The 20,348-nt window shown below is 45.0% G+C and overlaps 1 protein-coding gene across 1 annotated transcript in view; it reads left to right on the top strand.

The window, feature by feature from the left end:
- Positions 1 to 17,203, top strand: part of DST (dystonin) — a 1,076,884-nt gene extending 1,059,681 nt beyond the window's left edge. The window contains exons 92-95 of the mRNA XM_063919308.1: positions 8,973 to 9,166; positions 10,974 to 11,084; positions 12,434 to 12,557; positions 16,236 to 17,203. Of these exons, the coding sequence (XP_063775378.1) occupies positions 8,973 to 9,166; positions 10,974 to 11,084; positions 12,434 to 12,557; positions 16,236 to 16,489 (683 nt within the window). The 3' untranslated portion in view covers positions 16,490 to 17,203. The remainder of the gene's footprint in view (positions 1 to 8,972; positions 9,167 to 10,973; positions 11,085 to 12,433; positions 12,558 to 16,235) is intronic.
- The last annotated feature ends 3,145 nt before the right edge of the window (positions 17,204 to 20,348 follow it).

The following is a 20,348-nucleotide window of genomic DNA, read 5'->3' as shown; positions in this document are numbered from 1 at the left end:
TACCGTCTCCTGATACGGCCGCCCTCAAAGAGCCAGCTGATAGGAAGCTGGAAAATATCCTAAAAAGTATATACACACATACTGGTGTTATACTGCGACCAGCAATCGCCTCAGCCTGGATGTGCAGTGCGGGGCTGGCTTGGTCGGATTCCCTGACTGAAAATATTGATACCCTGGACAGGGACAGTATATTATTGACTATAGAGCATTTAAAGGATGCATTTCTATATATGCGAGATGCACAGAGGGATATTTGCACTCTGGCATCAAGAGTAAGTGCGATGTCCATTTCTGCCCGAGGAGGATTATGGACGCGACAGTGGTCAGGGGATGCGGATTCCAAACGGCATATGGAAGTATTGCCGTATAAAGGGGAGGAGTTATTTGGGGTCGGTCTATCGGACCTGGTGGCCACGGCAACGGCTGGGAAATCCACCTTTTTACCCCAGGTCACCTCTCAGCAGAAAAAGACACCGTCTTTTCAGGCTCAGTCCTTTCGTCCCCATAAGGGCAAGCGGGCAAAAGGCCACTCATATCTGCCCCGGGGCAGAGGAAGGGGAAAAAGACTGCAGCAGGCAGCCTCTTCCCAGGAACAGAAGCCCTCACCCGCTTCTGCCAAGTCCTCAGCATGACGCTGGGGCCTTACAAGCGGACTCAGGTATGGTGGGGGGTCGTCTCAAGAATTTCAGCGCGCAGTGGGCTCACTCGCAAGTGGACCCCTGGATCCTGCAGGTAGTATCTCAGGGGTACAAATTGGAATTCGAGACGTCTCCCCCTCGCCGGTTCCTGAAGTCTGCTTTGCCAACGTCTCCCTCCAACAGGGAGGCGGTATTGGAAGCCATTCACAAGCTGTATTCCCAGCAGGTGATAATCAAGGTACCCCTCCTACAACAGGGAAAGGGGTATTATTCCACGCTGTTTGTGGTACCGAAGCCGGACGGCTCGGTGAGACCTATTTTAAATCTGAAATCATTGAACACTTACATACAAAGGTTCAAATTCAAGATGGAGTCACTCAGAGCAGTGATAGCGAACCTGGAAGAAGGGGACTATATGGTGTCTCTGGACATCAAGGATGCTTACCTCCATGTCCCAATTTGCCCTTCTCACCAAGGGTACCTCAGGTTTGTGGTACAGAACTGTCACTATCAGTTTCAGACGCTGCCGTTTGGATTGTCCACGGCACCCCGGGTCTTTACCAAGGTAATGGCCGAAATGATGATTCTTCTTCGAAGAAAAGGCGTCTTAATTATCCCTTACTTGGACGATCTCCTGATAAGGGCAAGGTCCAGGGAACAGTTAGAGGTCGGAGTAGCACTATCTCAAGTAGTACTACGACAGCACGGGTGGATTCTAAATATTCCAAAATCGCAGCTGATTCCGACGACACGTCTGCTGTTCCTAGGGATGATTCTGGACACAGTCCAGAAAAAGGTGTTTCTCCCGGAGGAGAAAGCCAGGGAGTTATCCGAGCTAGTCAGGAACCTCCTAAAACCAGGCCAAGTGTCAGTGCATCAATGCACAAGGGTCCTGGGAAAAATGGTGGCTTCTTACGAAGCGATTCCATTCGGCAGATTCCACGCAAGAACTTTTCAGTGGGATCTGCTGGACAAATGGTCCGGATCGCATCTTCAGATGCATCAGCGGATAACCCTGTCTCCAACGACAAGGGTGTCTCTCCTGTGGTGGTTGCAGAGTGCTCATCTTCTAGAGGGCCGCAGATTCGGCATTCAGGACTGGGTCCTGGTGACCACGGATGCCAGCCTGAGAGGCTGGGGAGCAGTCACACAGGGAAGAAATTTCCAGGGCTTGTGGTCAAGCATGGAAACGTCATTTCACATAAATATCCTGGAACTAAGGGCCATTTACAATGCCCTAAGTCAAGCAAGGCCTCTGCTTCAGGGTCAGCCGGTGTTGATCCCGTCGGACAACATCACGGCAGTCGCCCACGTAAAGTGAACCGTTGGGAAAAACCAAAGGGGGACATGATGGCGTCCCGCCTCAACAAAAAACTAGACAGATATTGCGCCAGGTCAAGGGACCCTCAGGCAATAGCTGTGGACGCTCTGGTAACACCGTGGATGTACCAGTCAGTGTATGTGTTCCCTCCTCTGCCTCTCATACCCAAGGTACTGAGAATCATAAGAAGGAGAGGAGTAAGGACTATACTCGTGGCTCCGGATTGGCCAAGAAGGACTTGGTACCCGGAACTTCAAGAGATGCTCACGGGGGACCCGTGGCCTCTACCTCTAAGAAAGGACCTGCTCCAGCAGAGACCCTGTCTGTTCCAAGACTTACCGCGGCTGCGTTTGACGGCATGGCGGTTGAACGCCGGATCCTGAAGGAAAAAGGCATTCCGGATGAAGTCATCCCTACCCTGATCAAAGCCAGGAAGGATGTAACCGTGCAACATTATCACCGTATTTGGCGTAAATATGTTGCGTGGTGTGAGGCCAGGAAGGCCCCTACAGAGGAATTTCAACTGGGTCGTTTCCTGCATTTCCTGCAAACAGGACTGTCTATGGGCCTAAAATTAGGGTCCATTAAGGTTCAAATTTCGGCCCTGTCGATTTTCTTCCAGAAAGAACTGGCTTCAGTTCCTGAAGTTCAGACGTTTGTCAAGGGGGTACTGCATATACAGCCTCCTTTTGTGCCTCCAGTGGCACCTTGGGATCTCAATGTAGTTTTGGGGTTCCTAAAATCACATTGGTTTGAACCACTCACCACTGTGGACTTAAAATATCTCACATGGAAAGTGGTAATGCTGTTAGCCCTGGCGTCAGCCAGGCGTGTCTCAGAATTGGCGGCTTTATCCTATAAAAGCCCTTACCTAATTTTTCATACGGACAGGGCAGAATTGAGGACTCGTCCTCAATTTCTCCCTAAGGTGGTTTCAGCGTTTAACTTGAACCAGCCTATTGTGGTACCTGCGGCTACTAGGGACTTGGAGGACTCCAAGTTGCTGGACGTAGTCAGGGCCCTGAAAATATATGTTTCCAGGACGGCTGGAGTCAGAAAATCTGACTCGCTGTTTATCCTGTATGCACCCAACAAGCTGGGTGCTCCTGCTTCTAAGCAGACTATTGCTCGTTGGATTTGTAGTACAATTCAGCTTGCACATTCTGTGGCAGGCCTGCCACAGCCAAAATCTGTAAAAGCCCATTCCACAAGGAAAGTGGGCTCATCTTGGGCGGCTGCCCGAGGGGTCTCGGCTTTACAACTTTGCCGAGCAGCTACTTGGTCAGGGGCAAACACGTTTGCTAAATTCTACAAATTTGATACCTGGGCTGAGGAGGACCTGGAGTTCTCTCATTCGGTGCTGCAGAGTCATCCGCACTCTCCCGCCCGTTTGGGAGCTTTGGTATAATCCCCATGGTCCTTACGGAGTTCCCAGCATCCACTAGGACGTCAGAGAAAATAAGAATTTACTTACCGATAATTCTATTTCTCATAGTCCGTAGTGGATGCTGGGCGCCCATCCCAAGTGCGGATTGTCTGCAATACTTGTACATAGTTATTGTTACAAAAATCGGGTTATTATTGTTGTGAGCCATCTTTTCAGAGGCTCCTCTGTTATCATGCTGTTAACTGGGTTCAGATCACAGGTTGTACAGTGTGATTGGTGTGGCTGGTATGAGTCTTACCCGGGATTCAAAATCCTTCCTTATTGTGTACGCTCGTCCGGGCACAGTATCCTAACTGAGGCTTGGAGGAGGGTCATAGGGGGAGGAGCCAGTGCACACCAGGTAGTCCTAAAGCTTTTACTTTTGTGCCCAGTCTCCTGCGGAGCCGCTATTCCCCATGGTCCTTACGGAGTTCCCAGCATCCACTACGGACTATGAGAAATAGAATTATCGGTAAGTAAATTCTTATTTTCTCCACCTTTTATCTCATTACAATAATCTAGCTCTGCAAAATGGAATCCCATTTCTGTATAGGTCTGCCAAATAACATCGTTGTGCCTACTTTGTACTATACTAGAAACACCTACCCTCCACTCCAGTAATCTCCTCCCTTTGCTGTAAAATATGCTTCTCTGTCAGTGCCACCACAAGCCTCATGCCAGGTTCCTCGTTGCACTTGTGCAAATCAAGAAGCATGCTTGGCTCCAAGGGCCTAATTCAGATCTGGTCGCAGCAGCAAATTTGTTTGCTAATGGGCCAAACCATGGGGCTAATTCAGAACCGATTGCTGCTGTGCGTTTTCGCACAGCGCCGGCGGGCGATTAGGTCTCAACTGCGCATGCATATGCACCGCAATGCGCAGGCATGATGGACCGCAGCAATGGGGATCACCGCGCAGCGACGTGATGGTGCGAAAATTCCAAACGCAACGGCAATTGCAAGGAGATTGACAGGAAGAGGGCGTTGGTGGGTGGCAACTAACAGTTTTCAAGGAGTGTCCGGAAAAACGCAGAAGGGACCTGGCGTTTGGAGGGAGGATTTCTGATGTCGGCTCCGGCCCAGATCATCGCACTGGAAGAGTAAGTCCTGGGCTGCGTAGAGAGTGCACAAAATTAGTTTGTGCAGCTCTGCTACACATCCAAACGCACACTTGCACAGCGAATTCCCCCTCCCCCTGTGGGTGGCGACTACCTGATTGCAGGGATGCAAATACACACCCTAGCGATCAGGTCTGAATTAGCCCCCATGTGCACTGCTGAGGCAGAGGCAGATATAACATGTGCAGAGAGAGTTAGATTTGGGTGGGGTGTGTTCAATCTGCAATCTAAATTGCAGTGTAAAAAAAAGCAGCTATTATTTACAGTACCTTGCACAGGAACAATATAACCCACCCAAATCTAACTCTCTATACACATGTTATATCCACCCCCCCGCAGTGCACATGGTTTTACCCATTAGCTAACAAATTTGCTGCTGCGATCTGATCTGAATTACCCCCCCCCCTCCTTGGTTTGTAAGTCAGACTTTTGAGTGTATTCAGAATAATGCAGGTGTCCATTCCCACAAACACTATTACACCCTATGCACCAAGTCTGCACATAAATTAAGGTAGCAATTTCACACTGACCACTAAAATCCAGAACACTCAGGAGCCCTGTGCATGGTTCACAATGATTTAAAATAATATGTTTTTATAAAATAATATTAAACCTAAACATATAAAATATAAACATAAAAAAGCAGAAATAAGATAGTTACCAGGACCGATATAAAATAAGTGTGATATTACTATTATATAGTGCTGATTTTCAATCCTCCCTCTAATGCTTGCTACTCCTTTCTAAGCACACGTACTGTAGGGACATCAGCCACTAATACCCCTTTCAGACATGCTCCAAATTCCCGGGATTTTGCACATGAACGCGCATCAACCCGGGAATTTGGTATGTCTGAAAGGCACCGACCCGGGAATGTGATCCGGGTCGCCAACCCTGCAATTGACCTGGGTTTTTCCCGGGACTCAAGTCACGGGAAGACAACCCGGCTTAGGTCTGAAAGGTGCAACCCGGGAATTTACTCCCAGGTCGCACCTGATTGGCGGGGCTGGCTGGAGGGGGCCGGAGTTCAGAGGGGGCGTTCGCCGGCTGCTGCAGTCCGTGCTGCTGTGAGCAGCTGAAGCAGCCAGCGCAACCACAAAACAGAGAGGCGGCCTGTTGGAGTGAGTGAGTGAGTGAGTAAATATATATATATTTGGCATGTGTGTGTATATTACATGTATGTGTGTGTTTGAGTGTGACATGTGTATGTGTGAGACTTGTGTGTAAATGTACGAGTGTGACGTCTGTGTGTGTGTAAGACATGTGACAATAGAGTAGCCTGGCTGCCAGGGCAGACCAGGCTTATGTCTGAAAGGGGTCGACCCGGGAATTTCCCAGGTCTCAGGTTTAGTGTGAAAGGGGTCCCAGCAAAAACCCGGGATTTTTCAGAGGTGAAAATCCGGGGTCTGAAACAGGGAAATTCCCGGGTCCTATGTCTGAAAGGGGTATAAGAAATAATCAGGTCACAGCCCAGCCTCCTACATCTTTTACACTCCCATTCATTAAATTAAACTTCTCCTATATACATATGCATAAAAAATGTTAGTCCCTTTTAAGAAACTGAATAAACCTGGGAATTTGTCTTTATTTTACTCATATGTGTGTCAAGTTGGAAATATTTACTATGATTACAATAGCAAAAGAAAATGTTTAATACATACGGTAAACATTATTAAGTCGGCCTTGAAAGCTATGGCCTCACCACCTATTATTGTGTTATATTGTTTTATGATTGGGATACTACTGTAGCTACCTTTTCAAGTTCAAACAACTACATTATTTGAATACAAGTATGTGCCATGTACAGAATAAAACTAATATTTTCAGCTTACAATGAGATGTACAGAACAAGAAACGGCTTTTACAGTAGAACATGGAAACGCTGATAGTACACCAAATGTAATAATCCATCCTCACTTTGGAGCAAAATCTTAATCACAGCAATCCAATGGGTCCAGGTGTAGGGCATTTAGGGACTGTTTAAGGTTTTAGTGCTTCCCTTCTGTATACTGTACTGTATATCTGGAGCTTTTTTCTTTCTAGTATCTTTTTTTTACTTATATAAGTTCTTTATTACTTTACCTTATTAACTAAATACCCTTCTTTATTTTACTTGACTGGTATTCTGTCATTTCTCCCTAGTTCATCATCATGGAAGTAAAATGTTACGTTCGGAATCAAACTCTTCAATTACTACTCAGCCTCTTATAGGTTGGCAAATATCTCCCTCTTTCTTTTCTTTCTTCACATATTCCTTTCACTTGCTTTGGTATATTTTTATGTCAGTCATTTTCTCCCACTTTGTGTGTAGTGCATGCATTTTGTGTTTTTCTATTTTGTACTCGTGGGCACCTACTTGTAGCATTTGGACTTTGCTGTGATTAGCATGCATGGTGAGGTGAACATTCAGAACTATCATATGTGTTCATATTTAGTAGACTACATTGTCATATAATGCATGCTGTAGTTTGTTTTTTTATTTAAATAATCTGTGTTTGAACATTTATGTTTGGCTTTGGATTATTGATGCAGGCTTAGACAAACCTTGGCTCTCCAGTGGGTAACCTTCAGCCCTGCCAAGCAGAAAAGGCCAGGGCATGCTAGGACTTGTAACCCAACAATGACTGAGCCACATTTTGCCAAACCTGCAACCCTGTAAAGGACAACTCCCCGGATAACTTAAAATATAATACTTCCATTATTCTATTTAGTAAAACTGTTTGGGTCTGGTATCCGGGACCTGGCTATAGCACCTAACCCAAGGTCACTTCTCCTACCTCCGCGACCATTGAGTGCTTCAATGCGCTATATACAGTATATGAAAGGAAAAGGAGAATTGATAAGGTGCTGAGGGATCAGTCTTTCATGGAGGACTGGTGGTAGTGGGTCCATGTCAACGGAACCCTACATGTCTGCTATTTGATGATGGGCTGGTGTTACTATCATTTTCAATTGTTGGAGGAGTTCTTCTTTAAGGTCTAGCTACACAACAGTGTAGCAAGCATGAGCATTGCTTCCCTTCATGCCAAGGGTAACTAAAGGGTCTTGGACCCTTTAGTAAATCCTGCCTTAGCTTACAATTTTAGTATTGTTGAACACTAATATCTTCTATACACTCATTTTAAAATGTAGCTCTATCTACTTACTGAGTTTATGTACTGTCATTGATATTGTCAGAAAATATTCCACATTGTCATACCCTTTGTTACAGAAATATTTGTATGTTCTTTTCAGGATAATGTTTAGCTGTAGGTAAACTGTGGCAAAGTTGGGTCATTAAGGTCTGGGCTGGCATGTTGTCACTAAGGAGTATAACCACATACTGCCCACACCATCTGCTCTTGTTTGGAAATACTGTACATTCAAAAGTTATACTATAAAAGGTGCCTAGAAAAGTTTCCCATTTCTGATATTATCCAGATATTATGTAGATGTAAAGATGTATTTTGTACTAGATTCCATCTGCAAATCATCAGCTGAGTTCTACTTAATTGTATATCCACTGTGCGTTCCACCTACACCCCAGCTTTTAGTGCCTGTTACACCAGGGATAATTGATTTAAGAAACACACTATTAACTCTGATTCTATGGGCAGTATTCAATTGATATATCATGCCCAATCTCCTTTCTAAAGTGATCCCTGTTATCGCCCATAGTAATCAGGTTTAGCTGAGTAAAGGGTTGGGCGCTCTCGCTACCCCGGGGGTAGCGAGCTGAAATGATTATAGCATGCCCATCAGCAGAAACAGAACGGGTGTGGAAGGGGGTGAAAAGAATTGAATCTCGCTCTATATGTATGATGAACATGTACTATATGTGGTCCATGAAGTGTTCACAAAAAAACAGCTCCTCTTCAGCCCCAGTAGCCCCAGTGGTGATTTGTGCATGTGCTGAGTGTCCATCCCAGTCTGCGCTGTCTGCTATCTCCAAACTTTGGCTACATAGAGCTCTCCGATAAGAGATTGTGGCTTCAGAGGGGTAGTGATGTGTCCACAGGGCAGTAGGGTATTGTTTGCTTGGAGGTGGCTGCGTAGGGGTGCACCTCCTTAGTTGTGTGGCCATGGGGGATAGTTGCCTGGGGGCTAAGCTTCTCACTGATGTGGCTGCGGGGGAAGGGGGGGGGGGGGCTGTGGTCTGGCTCCTACACTTTCATCCTGGCACCTAGATTTAAATTGTCAAGCCCTGCTGTGCACTACTTGCATTTATTACACTTATCATTAAGATATCATTCAACTATTTTATGTCACCATCTTAAAGAGAATAACTAAAGTATTTAGTAACAATTTCCTAATTTTGAGTACAAAGGTGATTTTGCATATATGTCATTTACTCCAAGGTAACACAATATATATCTATAGTGTAGTCATTTTATTTCTGTTTCCATGTAGTTCTCATAAGTGCTAATCATTGCATCACAAGAGTTTGATTTGTTTGGGAAGTGTGTATGGCTAATATGTTTCTTATTTGCAGCTAAAGGAAGAACAAACTTAGAGTTGCGGGAAAAGTTTATGCTACCGGAGGGCATTAGTCAAAGTATGACTCCTTTCCGGCCCAAGGGTCGTAGGTCAAGACCATCTTCTAGAGGCGCATCACCCAATAGATCCAACTCAAGTCCAAATATTCAGGCCAATCCATCACAGATCACCGGTACTACCACACCCAAGGTAGAGTACCTATTTTATTATGCAGATATGGCTATCCTTTATATGTGTAGATGCAAACAGCTGCTATCTTTTGCAGGTTAAACTAAATGCACATAATTCTAAGTCTATATTCCCTATCACATGGCCACACAAGGGTTATCTTTTTGTCAGAAGCCAGTTAACCTACCAGCAGAGGCGTATCTAGAGAGGAAGGGACCCGTGTGCAGTCTTCGTGTGTGGGCCCCCTCCTCTCCTGTTAGCGTTCTGAGCACTGAGACTCTGGCACAGTGCCATAGTCTACAGCCCATGCGCAGGACTCAGAAAAAAATGGCACGGTGCTGTAGACTCTGACACTGTTACAGAGTCTGTAGTGCTCAGTGCACCAGCAGCGGCGCTTCCAGCTACGGTAGAAGAGGGGGCCCACACATGGAGACTACACACAGGTCCCCTCCTCTCTATGGGGGAGGGTCCCACACACAGAGACTACACACAGGTCCCCTCTTCTCTAGGGGGGAGGATCCCACACACGGAGACTACACACAGGTCCCTTCCTCTCTAGGGGGGAGGGTCCCAAACACGGAGACTGCACACAGGTCCCTTCCTCTCTAGGGGGGAGGGTCCCACACACGGAGACTACACACAGGTCCCTTCCTCTCTAGGGGGGAGGGTCCCACACACGGAGACTGCACACAGGTCCCCTCCTCTCTACACACAGTCACCAATGGACGCCAGAAAGGTAAGTATAGAAGAAATGGGTGCAGTGTGGGACCCCTCTGTACCCAGGGGCCTGTGTGCACTGCACCCATTATATAAACGTCACTGCCTACCAGTATGTTGTTGGAGTGTATTAAGAAAGTGGAGTTCCTTGAGAAACCCATGCAAACACAGGGAAAATATAGAAACTCTACTCAGATTAGTCCTTGATCTGGAATTTAATTTATAACCACAGATCTACAGGATGAGAAGTCATGCCAACCACAACACCAACATTTCTGCCTCATTTTAGGGTATACAGCAAAATGTCTAGGCTGGGCTTGCCCTGCAAAAATCTATAGATGCAACACACTTGCAGGACATATAGCACATACAGATGTGTCCTCTTGCTGCAGTCACGCTAAACAGCCCTTGAAGTCGCGCTATGCCATGGCGTGACTCGGTAGCGCACAGCGTCTTTTTTCTCCATTCTTTTCTGTGAAAATGCATCTTAGATGCAAAGTATTGTAACAGAACGCACAACCAGCTTCTGCTGATTAAAATGATAGTCAGCATGCCTATATATGCAAATACAGTCACAGTCACACACAGAATATAGGCATGCTGCATATCATTTTAATCAACAGAGAGGACACATCTGTATTCTGTAGCAATTGTGGTGGGTGATATTTAACACTGCTGAATGTGCTGCAGTCACATGTCATTTCAATATCCCCATCTGAGCCAATGTATGGACATTGTCACACATACTCATTACTTATGTAGAACGTATAAAACCCACATACAGGAATGTTTAGAGTTCTTTGCTGCAGTATTAATAAAGCCATTCAATTCTATAATTACACTTTTTCTGCATTTTCTCAAATGGTAGTCTCTCTTTGCAAAGTCTGGGTAACTGGCAAGTATTGTTTTGCTATGTTTATTTTATGATACAATGCTGTACATGCGGGTTAATGTTATTCATTACTAAATGAAACATGGTTGTGAGAGGTTGGGCTGTAGGCCCAGGTGCGGTAAGCAGACGGCCATAATATGCCAGTCTTCCGTATGGATTACAGCCCCTCTACTGCCCAGAGTGACAATACATGAATTGACTTGCCATTGTTTCATACAGACACCCCTCCATATAACACGCAATTATGGTAAACCTTGGTTGACAAACAGCAAAACATCAACTCCTTGTAAGAGTCCTGAGTTCCCAGAACACAGACTATCATCTGATGAGGTATAGTACAGACAGAGCATCCAGTTGTGTCTTCTCTCCCAATCACAACTGCTGAATGAGCTCACTAACCGCCATCACTATTTCACTGAGAGTCCTACCTTGCACGCTAACACCCTGTTTAACTGGTGCTCAACTATAATCTCTTCTCATGTTCTACTTTATAATTTTTATATTTTTTTAATTTCTTCTATGTCTTCTTTTAATATGACTGGACATTTGATTTTTTTCCTTCTTAAACTTCATTGTAAAAACTAATGTGCTGTATATTTGTGTGTATTCTCCGTTGTTTAGATTATGATCTTAACCTGCTGTTGATAATTTTGTTGGGTATAATAAAAGTAAATACTGTACAATCAGGTAATACACTGAATAAAGCAGAGAGCAGACTTGTGACATTTAGCCAGTAGCAGGTGTAAAATGACAGGTAAATGAACCATATATTGACATCAAACAGCAGTGTAAAGTTACAGAGCTCATTAGTGTAGACCAGTGGTTCTCAAACTCGGTCCTCAGGACCCCACACAGTGCATGGTTTGCAGGTAACCCAGCATGTGCACAGGTGTATTAATTACTCACTGACACATTTGAAAAGGTCCACAGGTGGAGCAAATTAGTTCACTTGTGATTTTGTGAGGAGACCTGCAAAACATGCACTGTGTGGGGTCCTGAGGACCGAGTTTGAGAACCTGTGGTGTAGACCAATGAGATCACATTCTAAGTATCGTGTCACCAAGGAGAGGAAGTGTGGAAATTAGTGTTCTGTTCATGTATTTAGTTTAGGAGCACAATGTATATTGGGGACGCAAAGATCCTAAGGTAGTGATGAGGGGGCATGAAGTATTATTTTGAAATAAATATGTGAAAGGAACTTAAAAAGCATTGGTAAGCATTTGTACTATCATACTCAGAGTATAAGGTGCAATGGTCTAAGGGGACATTCAGTGAAGTGTTAAGTACCATCAGAACCTCACATGATGTACGGCTGCACAGATCTGGGTAAAACCTCGCTAATATCTGTTTGTAGCTGTATGGGGTGCAGCAAAAACAGTGAGGTTTTCCTGTCGGCTCTCCCGCGTTATGTTAGCATGCAAGATTCTGATCGAACCCCGTTTGTAGATGGTAGCAGAGAAGTACTGTATAACTCAGATGCATAACAAAACATCTATAGTGTCAGTATTATAACTTGGAAAGTTTTACATATATATTATGCAAATATTATTATATTCTTGGTGATTTTGGTTTAAGATTTCTTGTACATTTAGCTGCCTTTTTATGCTTGTCAGTACAGTAGGAGTTTATATTGCCCGAGACAATGTGCTTACATTACATATTCTGTTTATCTGACACAGGGAACTCCTATCCAAGGGAGCAAATTAAGGCTTCCAGGTTACCTTTCAGGGAAAGGGTTTAATTCTGCAGAGGACAGTAGTTTATTAACAACAGCAGCCACCAAAGTGAGAACACAGTTTGCAGGTAAGAGATTTGATAATATATAGTTTTTCATTGCCTGAAACACATTTCTTTCATACTTTCTTAGTCTCAGGAGGCATTTACTATAAATGAGACTTCCTAAATATTTTCTATGGTCCTAAAAAAGATTGATAACAATTTAATTTTAGTCAGTGTTTGAATTGTAAGTGGAACACGGAACACTTTCACAAAGATAGTACAATATTTATTGTATGTCAAAACCTTAGTCACCGTGCATGAGATGAGCCATCACTAGGTGGGTACAGAAGTTTGGGCCGTACCAGGTGACACCATCCTAGGGGATGACTTTGGTGTGACCCTCTGGGATGGTGTCACTGAGAGGCAATGAGAACACGGAGAGGCTATGGGCTGGTTTGCAAGCCCCTGACTTGATGAACACTAGGGTATGAAACTCAGCATACACCCCCAAAATATATCATGCAGTGGGGGTGGGGGTTGCTTCATTGACATGAGGTCACACCCCATTCCACGAGTGCACACACCTTTGGCACGCAGAAGAAGTCCTACAATGGGGAGTGACAGGGTGAGTAGGTGCACTGGGTGACACCCACACTAATGACACCACTGCATCAATGACATTGAGTAATGTGGGCCAAACATCTTTGGGCCAATTACAAACTCCAATGATCAGCAATCTGTCGGGGGATCCGCAAAATATGGCATGTTAAAAAATGTCTGACTCACGGATTATGATCATTTTTGGGTCAGAATCTGTGAATCAAGGCTTTCCAACTTGTTGGGTATCTCCTTAGAGCCCTGTATCAAGAAACAGCAGATGATCATGTCTGTATGTCTTACAAAATCACACAAACTGATTCCATACCTGTGTGTGACTATTTAGATTTATAATAATAACAGTAATACAGGTTTAGTATCCCTTATCCAAAATGCTCGGTACCAGAAATATTTTGGATATCGGATTTTTCCGTATTTTGGAATAATTGCATACCATAATGAGATATCATGGCGATGGGACCCGAGTCTAAGTAAGCACAGAATGTTTCATATACACCTTATACACACAGCCTGAAGGTAATTTTAGCTAATATTTTTAATAACTTTGTGCATTAAACAAAATGTGTGTACATTCACACAATTCATTTATGTTTCATATACACCTTATACACACAGCCTGAAGGTCATTTAATACAATATTTTTAATAACTTTGTGTATTAAACAAAGTTTGTGTACATTGAGCCATCAGAAAACAAAGATTTCACTATCTCACTCTCACTCAAAAAATTCCGTATTTCGGAATATTCCGTATTTCGGAATATTTGGATATGGGATACTCAACCTGTAGTAATAATAATAATAATAATAATAATAATATTTAATAGCTTATTTATTACACAAATGCTTCTCACTGGTATTAGTATGCCTTTAGTAAGGTGTGCCCCAGCATTACCGTCCTAAGGTGTGCGGCAGCATTACCGTCCTAAGGTGTGCCCCAGCATTACCGTCCTAAGGTGTGCCCCAGAATTACTGTCCTAAGGTGTGCCCCAGAATTACTGTCCTAAGGTGTGACCCAGCATTACCGTCCTAAGGTGTGCTCCAGCATTACCGTCCTAAGGTGTGCTCCAGCATTACCGTCCTAAGGTGTGCCCCAGCATTACCGTCCTAAGGTTCTGCCCTAGCATTACTGTCCTAAGGTGTGCCCCAGCATTACCGTCCTAAGGTGTGCCCCAGCATTACCGTCCTAAGGTGTGCCCCAGCATTACTGTCCTAAGGTTCTGCCCTAGCATTACTGTCCTAAGGTGTGCCCCAGCATTACCGTCCTAAGGGGTGCCCCAGCACTACTGTCCTAAGGGGTGCCCCAGCATTACCGTCCTAAGGTGTGCCCCAGCATTACCGTCCTAAGGTGTGCCCCAGCATTACTGTCCTAAGGTTCTGCCCTAGCATTTTTGTCCTAAGGTTCTGCCCTAGCATTACTGTCCTAAGGTGTGCCCCAACATTACCGTCCTAAGGGGTGCCCCAGCACTACCGTCCTAAGGGGTGCCCCAGCATTACCGTCCTAAGGGGTGCCCCAGCATTACCGTCCTAAGGTGTGCTCCAGCATTACCGTCCTAAGGTGTGCCCCAGCATTACTGTCCTAAGATTCTGCCCTAGCATTACTGTCCTAAGGTGTGCCCCAGCATTACCGTCCTAAGGTGTGCCCCAGAATTACTGTCCTAAGGTGTGCCCCAGCATTACCGTCCTAAGGTGTGCTCCAGCATTACCGTCCTAAGGTGTGCTCCTGCATTACCGTCCTAAGGTGTGCCCCAGCATTACTGTCCTAAGGTTCTGCCCTAGCATTACTATCCTAAGGTGTGCCCCAGCATTACCGTCCTAAGGTGTGCCCCAGCATTACCGTCCTAAGGTGTGCACCAGCATTACTGTCCTAAGGTTCTGCCCTAGCATTACTATCCTAAGGTGTGCCCCAGCATTACCGTCCTAAGGTGTGCTCCAGCATTACCGTCCTAAGGTGTGCCCCAGCATTACCGTCCTAAGGTGTGCTCCAGCATTACCGTCCTAAGGTGTGCTCCTGCATTACCGTCCTAAGGTGTGCCCCATCATTACTGTCCTAAGGTTCTGCCCTAGCATTACTATCCTAAGGTGTGCCCCAGCATTACCGTCCTAAGGTGTGCCCCAGCATTACCGTCCTAAGGTGTGCCCCAGCATTACTGTCCTAAGGTTCTGCCCTAGCATTACTGTCCTAAGGTTCTGCCCTAGCATTACTGTCCTAAGGTGTGCCCCAGCATTACCGTCCTAAGGGGTGCCCCAGCACTACCGTCCTAAGGGGTGCCCCAGCATTACCGTCCTAAGGTGTGCCCCAGCATTACCGTCCTAAGGTGTGCCCCAGCATTACTGTCCTAAGGTTCTGCCCTAGCATTTTTGTCCTAAGGTTCTGCCCTAGCATTACTGTCCTAAGGTGTGCCCCAGCATTACTGTCCTAAGGGGTGCCCCAGCACTACTGTCCTAAGGGGTGCCCCAGCATTACCGTCCTAAGGTGTGCCCCAGCATTACCGTCCTAAGGTGTGCCCCAGCATTACTGTCCTAAGATTCTGCCCTAGCATTACTGTCCTAAGGTGTGCCCCAGCATTACCGTCCTAAGGTGTGCCCCAGCATTACCGTCCTAAGGTGTGCTCCAGCATTACCATCCTAAGGTGTGCCCCAGCATTACCGTCCTAAGGTTCTGCCCCAGCATTACTGTCCTAAGGTGTGCCCCAGCATTACCGTCCTAAGGTGTGCCCCAGCATTACTGTCCTAAGGTGTGCCCCAGCATTACCGTCCTAAGGTTCTGCCCCAGCATTACTGTCCTAAGGTTCTGCACCAGCATTACCGTCTTAAGGTGTGCTCCAGCATTACCGTCCTAAGGTGTGCCCCAGCATTACCGTCCTAAGGTGTGCCCCAGCATTACCGTCCTAAGGTGTGCCCCAGCATTACTGTCCTCTACAATACAGGTGCAGTGATAGGGGTGATGCACGTTTCATATATATGAAAAATGACACTTCCAAATATGGGCTGTACATATACAGGTGTTTAGAAAGTATGTATAAACCATGGTTGCTATGTTTTGCAACACCAGGTGTCATATTATGAATGTATAACATTAAATGGTAATATATGTGTTCTGCACCGTAACTAATGTAACTATATAGTTACCCTTCTTTCTACAGATTACCGAAAAACTCCAAGTAGAGCTGGAAGCAAGGCTTGGAGTAGGTCCAGTAGCCGGCGGGGTAGTGACGCCTCTGACTTTGACATCTCAGAAATCCAGTCCGTATGTTCTGATATGACCGAGATTCTTCACGACAGCAGGCCCTCTCCCCGGGCAAGTTCACGGTCTTCAACAGGCAAACCTACCAAAATTCCCACTCCACAAAGACGGTCACCGATAAGCAAATTAGCGACAAAGACAACAAAAAGATAGGGTGTCATGTTGCGGAGAGATCTCTCATTGTGCATTGCCTGTTAACGTTGTAAGATGTAAATTATTATGTAGAAATGATTGTGGAATAATGCGAGCGTTTGGTTCTAACCCTGCAGATGGCCTTATATGTGTGTTTTGTCTTGTTTTTTTACACATATTTGTATCTACAAACATTTGTTTGTCTTATAGTTTGGAGATGCTTGAGGGACATTAAATGAAACTAACGTCACACTTGTGTAAAGTACATAAACTAAAACAGTTGATGAATGTATTTATAACTGCAATCTAGAGGGAAGGACAGTATCCCACACACTGCTTCATTAGATACAAATTAAGAATACCTCATAACTATTTATAATAGTGCAAAAGGTTGGACGTGCATACAGTACCAAGCTTACACTACAGTATCTCCATTCACCGGGGCAGGATTATGCACACTGCATTTATTTACACAGTTTTAAGTTCAAAGAACTCACAGAAAGTATTTAATCACTTGCCAGAAATTATATTTTATGTGTTTTTTAGGTTTTTTTATTTAATTTATGTCTGTGAGATTCTGTCTTAATAGAACTATAAATACTGTTGAAATAATAGCATTTGGTGCATATGTGCAGTTACTTTCGCTTGAGCGGATGGTATCATTATATCAGAAAACTTTTGTATGAAATCAGTTTTGCTTGCAGAAATCTATGAAATAAAACCTGTGCAAATCTACTATATGTGTGAGATCGTCACTATACATTATCTTCATTTTCATCACTTGGTGCGCCTAATGCAGCTAACAGTAAACAATACAGTTATTATAGGTGGAGTATATTTTATAAAGAACAGTTTCCATATCTACTACAACTTGCACATTTTCTGTTTGCCTCATGACAGTATCAAAGAGTATTCCACAAAAGGAAAACACCCCCCATATTAGCTAACGTTTCCCCTCATAGCACATGGGTAATGCTATCTTGTTAGTATTGGGATCTACTTTTTATCGCGGTCATGATTTCAGTATTACATTGTAAAACAGTTTTCAAATGCAGAGGCTTATTGTGCTATGTTATTTTACTACTTTATTCAAACTATGGGCCTTATTCAGAGTGGGACTCAGCCACTATGATCACATGCACGTGCGCGTCCTGCAGGGTCCGCACACAGCTGTAGTGCGAGTGCGCGACTGTTCACTATGCGATCGCATCCCAAAAGGTGACGGGCGTCCGGGGGCGGCTATGCAGCATTGGGGGGAGGGGGGGCGGGGAGAGCAGGAAACATCATGGCTGTTTTCGGGGCCGGCCAATGACGTCGCCTGAATTTCCTGCGATTGGAAACATGTTGGTGGTAGGCAGGGGTCAACCTCTATTTGAAGTTTCCGCGATGCGATTACAATTGAATTGCAATCATATCACACGGCGGCATCCCACAAGCTGGATGGCCTTGCTCTGTGCTGGACGGCCCCCAACATGTGAGTAGAACAATTAGAGTTTTTGCGATTAACTCTTAATAAACCCCTATGGCACTAAGGACCCGATTCAGTGTTGATCGTAGAAGTGCGGAAATCACTATTCAGTGTTTTCTCCGCCTGTGTGCACACCGCTGCACGCATGCGCGAGGACTTAAACTGCGTACACAATCTAAGTCCCGGTGAGTACGGGGTGTCCATGCAGCGTTTTAGAGGTGGCAACGCAGCGTTGGGGGGAGGCATGGTCTGGAACAATGGAGGCATGCCCGGACCGTTTGCAGGGTGGGACGCGGTGGCAGCTCGTGATGTCACACGCAGCTACTGCAACCCAAAACATGGCGGCCCAGCCACTGCAACCCATAGATGCAACAGCAATGCTCTCACATTTCAGTGGGGACCCGGCATGTGGGGCGACCGTTCCCTGTGCTGGGCGGCCCCCCGCATGCTAGAGAAAGGAGTTGTAGTTTTGCAATTTATCGCAAAACTACAACTCATACTGAATTAGGCCCAAATTCCACTAATGTGTCAGACTGCTATAAATCCATCAGTAGGACCAGCTGCGTAAGACCTGATTCTCAGCTGGACACAGAGTCATCTGCTTTTTAGAAGTACAGTATACATTACTGTTTAGCCAAAAAGAGAGCTGTACCATAATACAATACATATAGTATAGCTCAGTCTTTATTCTCTTTCATGTTACGCTGGAAAATGTCAGATAATACGATTAAATGGCGCAAGGTTAGCAAACATAAACTGTGTATTGTCCTCATCTGATCTCCCAGTTGAGACGTGTGAGAATGCTAAGATACATCTTGTGTCTGTCTCTAGGATAATAGTACATGGATTGCTCTAAAGCGAACATGGAGGGTCATTCGGGTGCGGTGCCAGCAGTGATAGCGCTGTATGGTGATGCAGCAGTAGGTGTCTATTACAAGTAGATGCCTCCTGCTGAAGTAGTGATCTGACCTGTGTCCTAGAGCAGTTTACGGCACCGCGTAATCCACCTGTCACAGAGGCCAGGAAATAATCCGTCCTACAACGGAGATCCTTGACCTCTTCCCACCCTCTAAATGTCGGTAATACTCCTCTTTTTTGACAAACAGAGGCCTTTGCTGCATCTTACCCGATCCCGAATGGCAGCAGACTGTCAAACACTGACAGTCTGCTGCTGCTCTGTGTCCTGTGCTGCAGGATCAGTCACACACACGTAGAACAGGTCCTGCGCATGCACAAAGTACAGAAAATTGGTACTCTGCAATGATGGCTGCAGGGGCATCTGAAAGACCCCCATTGAACTGTTATCAGGAAAGTAAAGGAAAACCTTTGCTAGTATAACATTGGAATACACCAAGGCACAACTTATTCACAGAAATAAAAACAAATCAATGACGCTAATGGTGCAGAGAATGGGCAGATAGGGAATTTATCAAGACATGAGGAAAGGTCACATTAATAAATACACCCTGAAAAATAGTCTTTTCATGTTTTTCAAGCCTCTGAGTGCCGCCAGTACATTGAAATCTATTTGTGAGCATTTCACCCTCCAGGAGGGTACCGGTGCAAACTACTCATAGTGCCAGGGAGACAGTGCTATTATATATATTTATATATACATATATGGGTTTTTTTTATGATGTGTTCTTTTTTATTGATATTGTATAAAGGGGAAAAAAATAAAACCTCAAACAGTAAAGCTTCTGAAGAGGCATCACAACATGGTACAAATGTCACTGATATCAGCTGCAAATTTAGGGGTCAGGCTGTCCCTAGGCACAACATTATCAGTAACCCCCATTATGTCACTGCCCCTTAAATGTCGGGGCCTCCTTACTGCCAGAGCAACACTAACCTCTCCCTCACCCTTCTCCCTCACCAGTTACAAAATAGGAAAATAAGTTGTTATATACAAAAACACAAATAATCACCTGGCCAGGGCTCTCTTGCAAGTGAAAAACTTTTACACCGGGAATAAGGAACCAGGGTGTAGATTTACTATAGTTTATAAAAATGAAAAATGGTGGTGTTGCCCATAGCAACCAATCTGATTCTAGCTATCATTTCTCTATTGAATCCTAGAAAATGGTAGACAGAATCTTATTGGTTGTTTCTGCTGCGGGGTACACTGGGCTCCACAAGGATAGACATAGGGGTGTAGAGTAGGATCTTGATCTGAAGCGTCAACAGGCTCAAAAGCTTTGACCTTCTTCCCAAGATACATAGCGCCGGCTCCTATATCACCCCGCCTCCGTGCACAGGAGCTCAGTTTGTAGTTGGTGCTTGCAGTACAAGCATGTGACAGGAAGAGCTGCTCACAGCAGCTCTAGAAAAAGCTTTTTCTGAGGAAAAAAGAAGACTACAAGGGCTGCAGCAGAGGCACAGATTGTGCTGGATGTCAGTAGACATTGCCTG

The sequence above is a fragment of the Pseudophryne corroboree genome, chromosome 4, assembly GCF_028390025.1.
Source record: "Pseudophryne corroboree isolate aPseCor3 chromosome 4, aPseCor3.hap2, whole genome shotgun sequence".
Taxonomy (NCBI): Eukaryota; Metazoa; Chordata; class Amphibia; order Anura; family Myobatrachidae; genus Pseudophryne; species Pseudophryne corroboree.
Note: the sequence above shows the minus strand (reverse complement) of the source record. Positions and strands in the feature narration are given on the sequence as shown.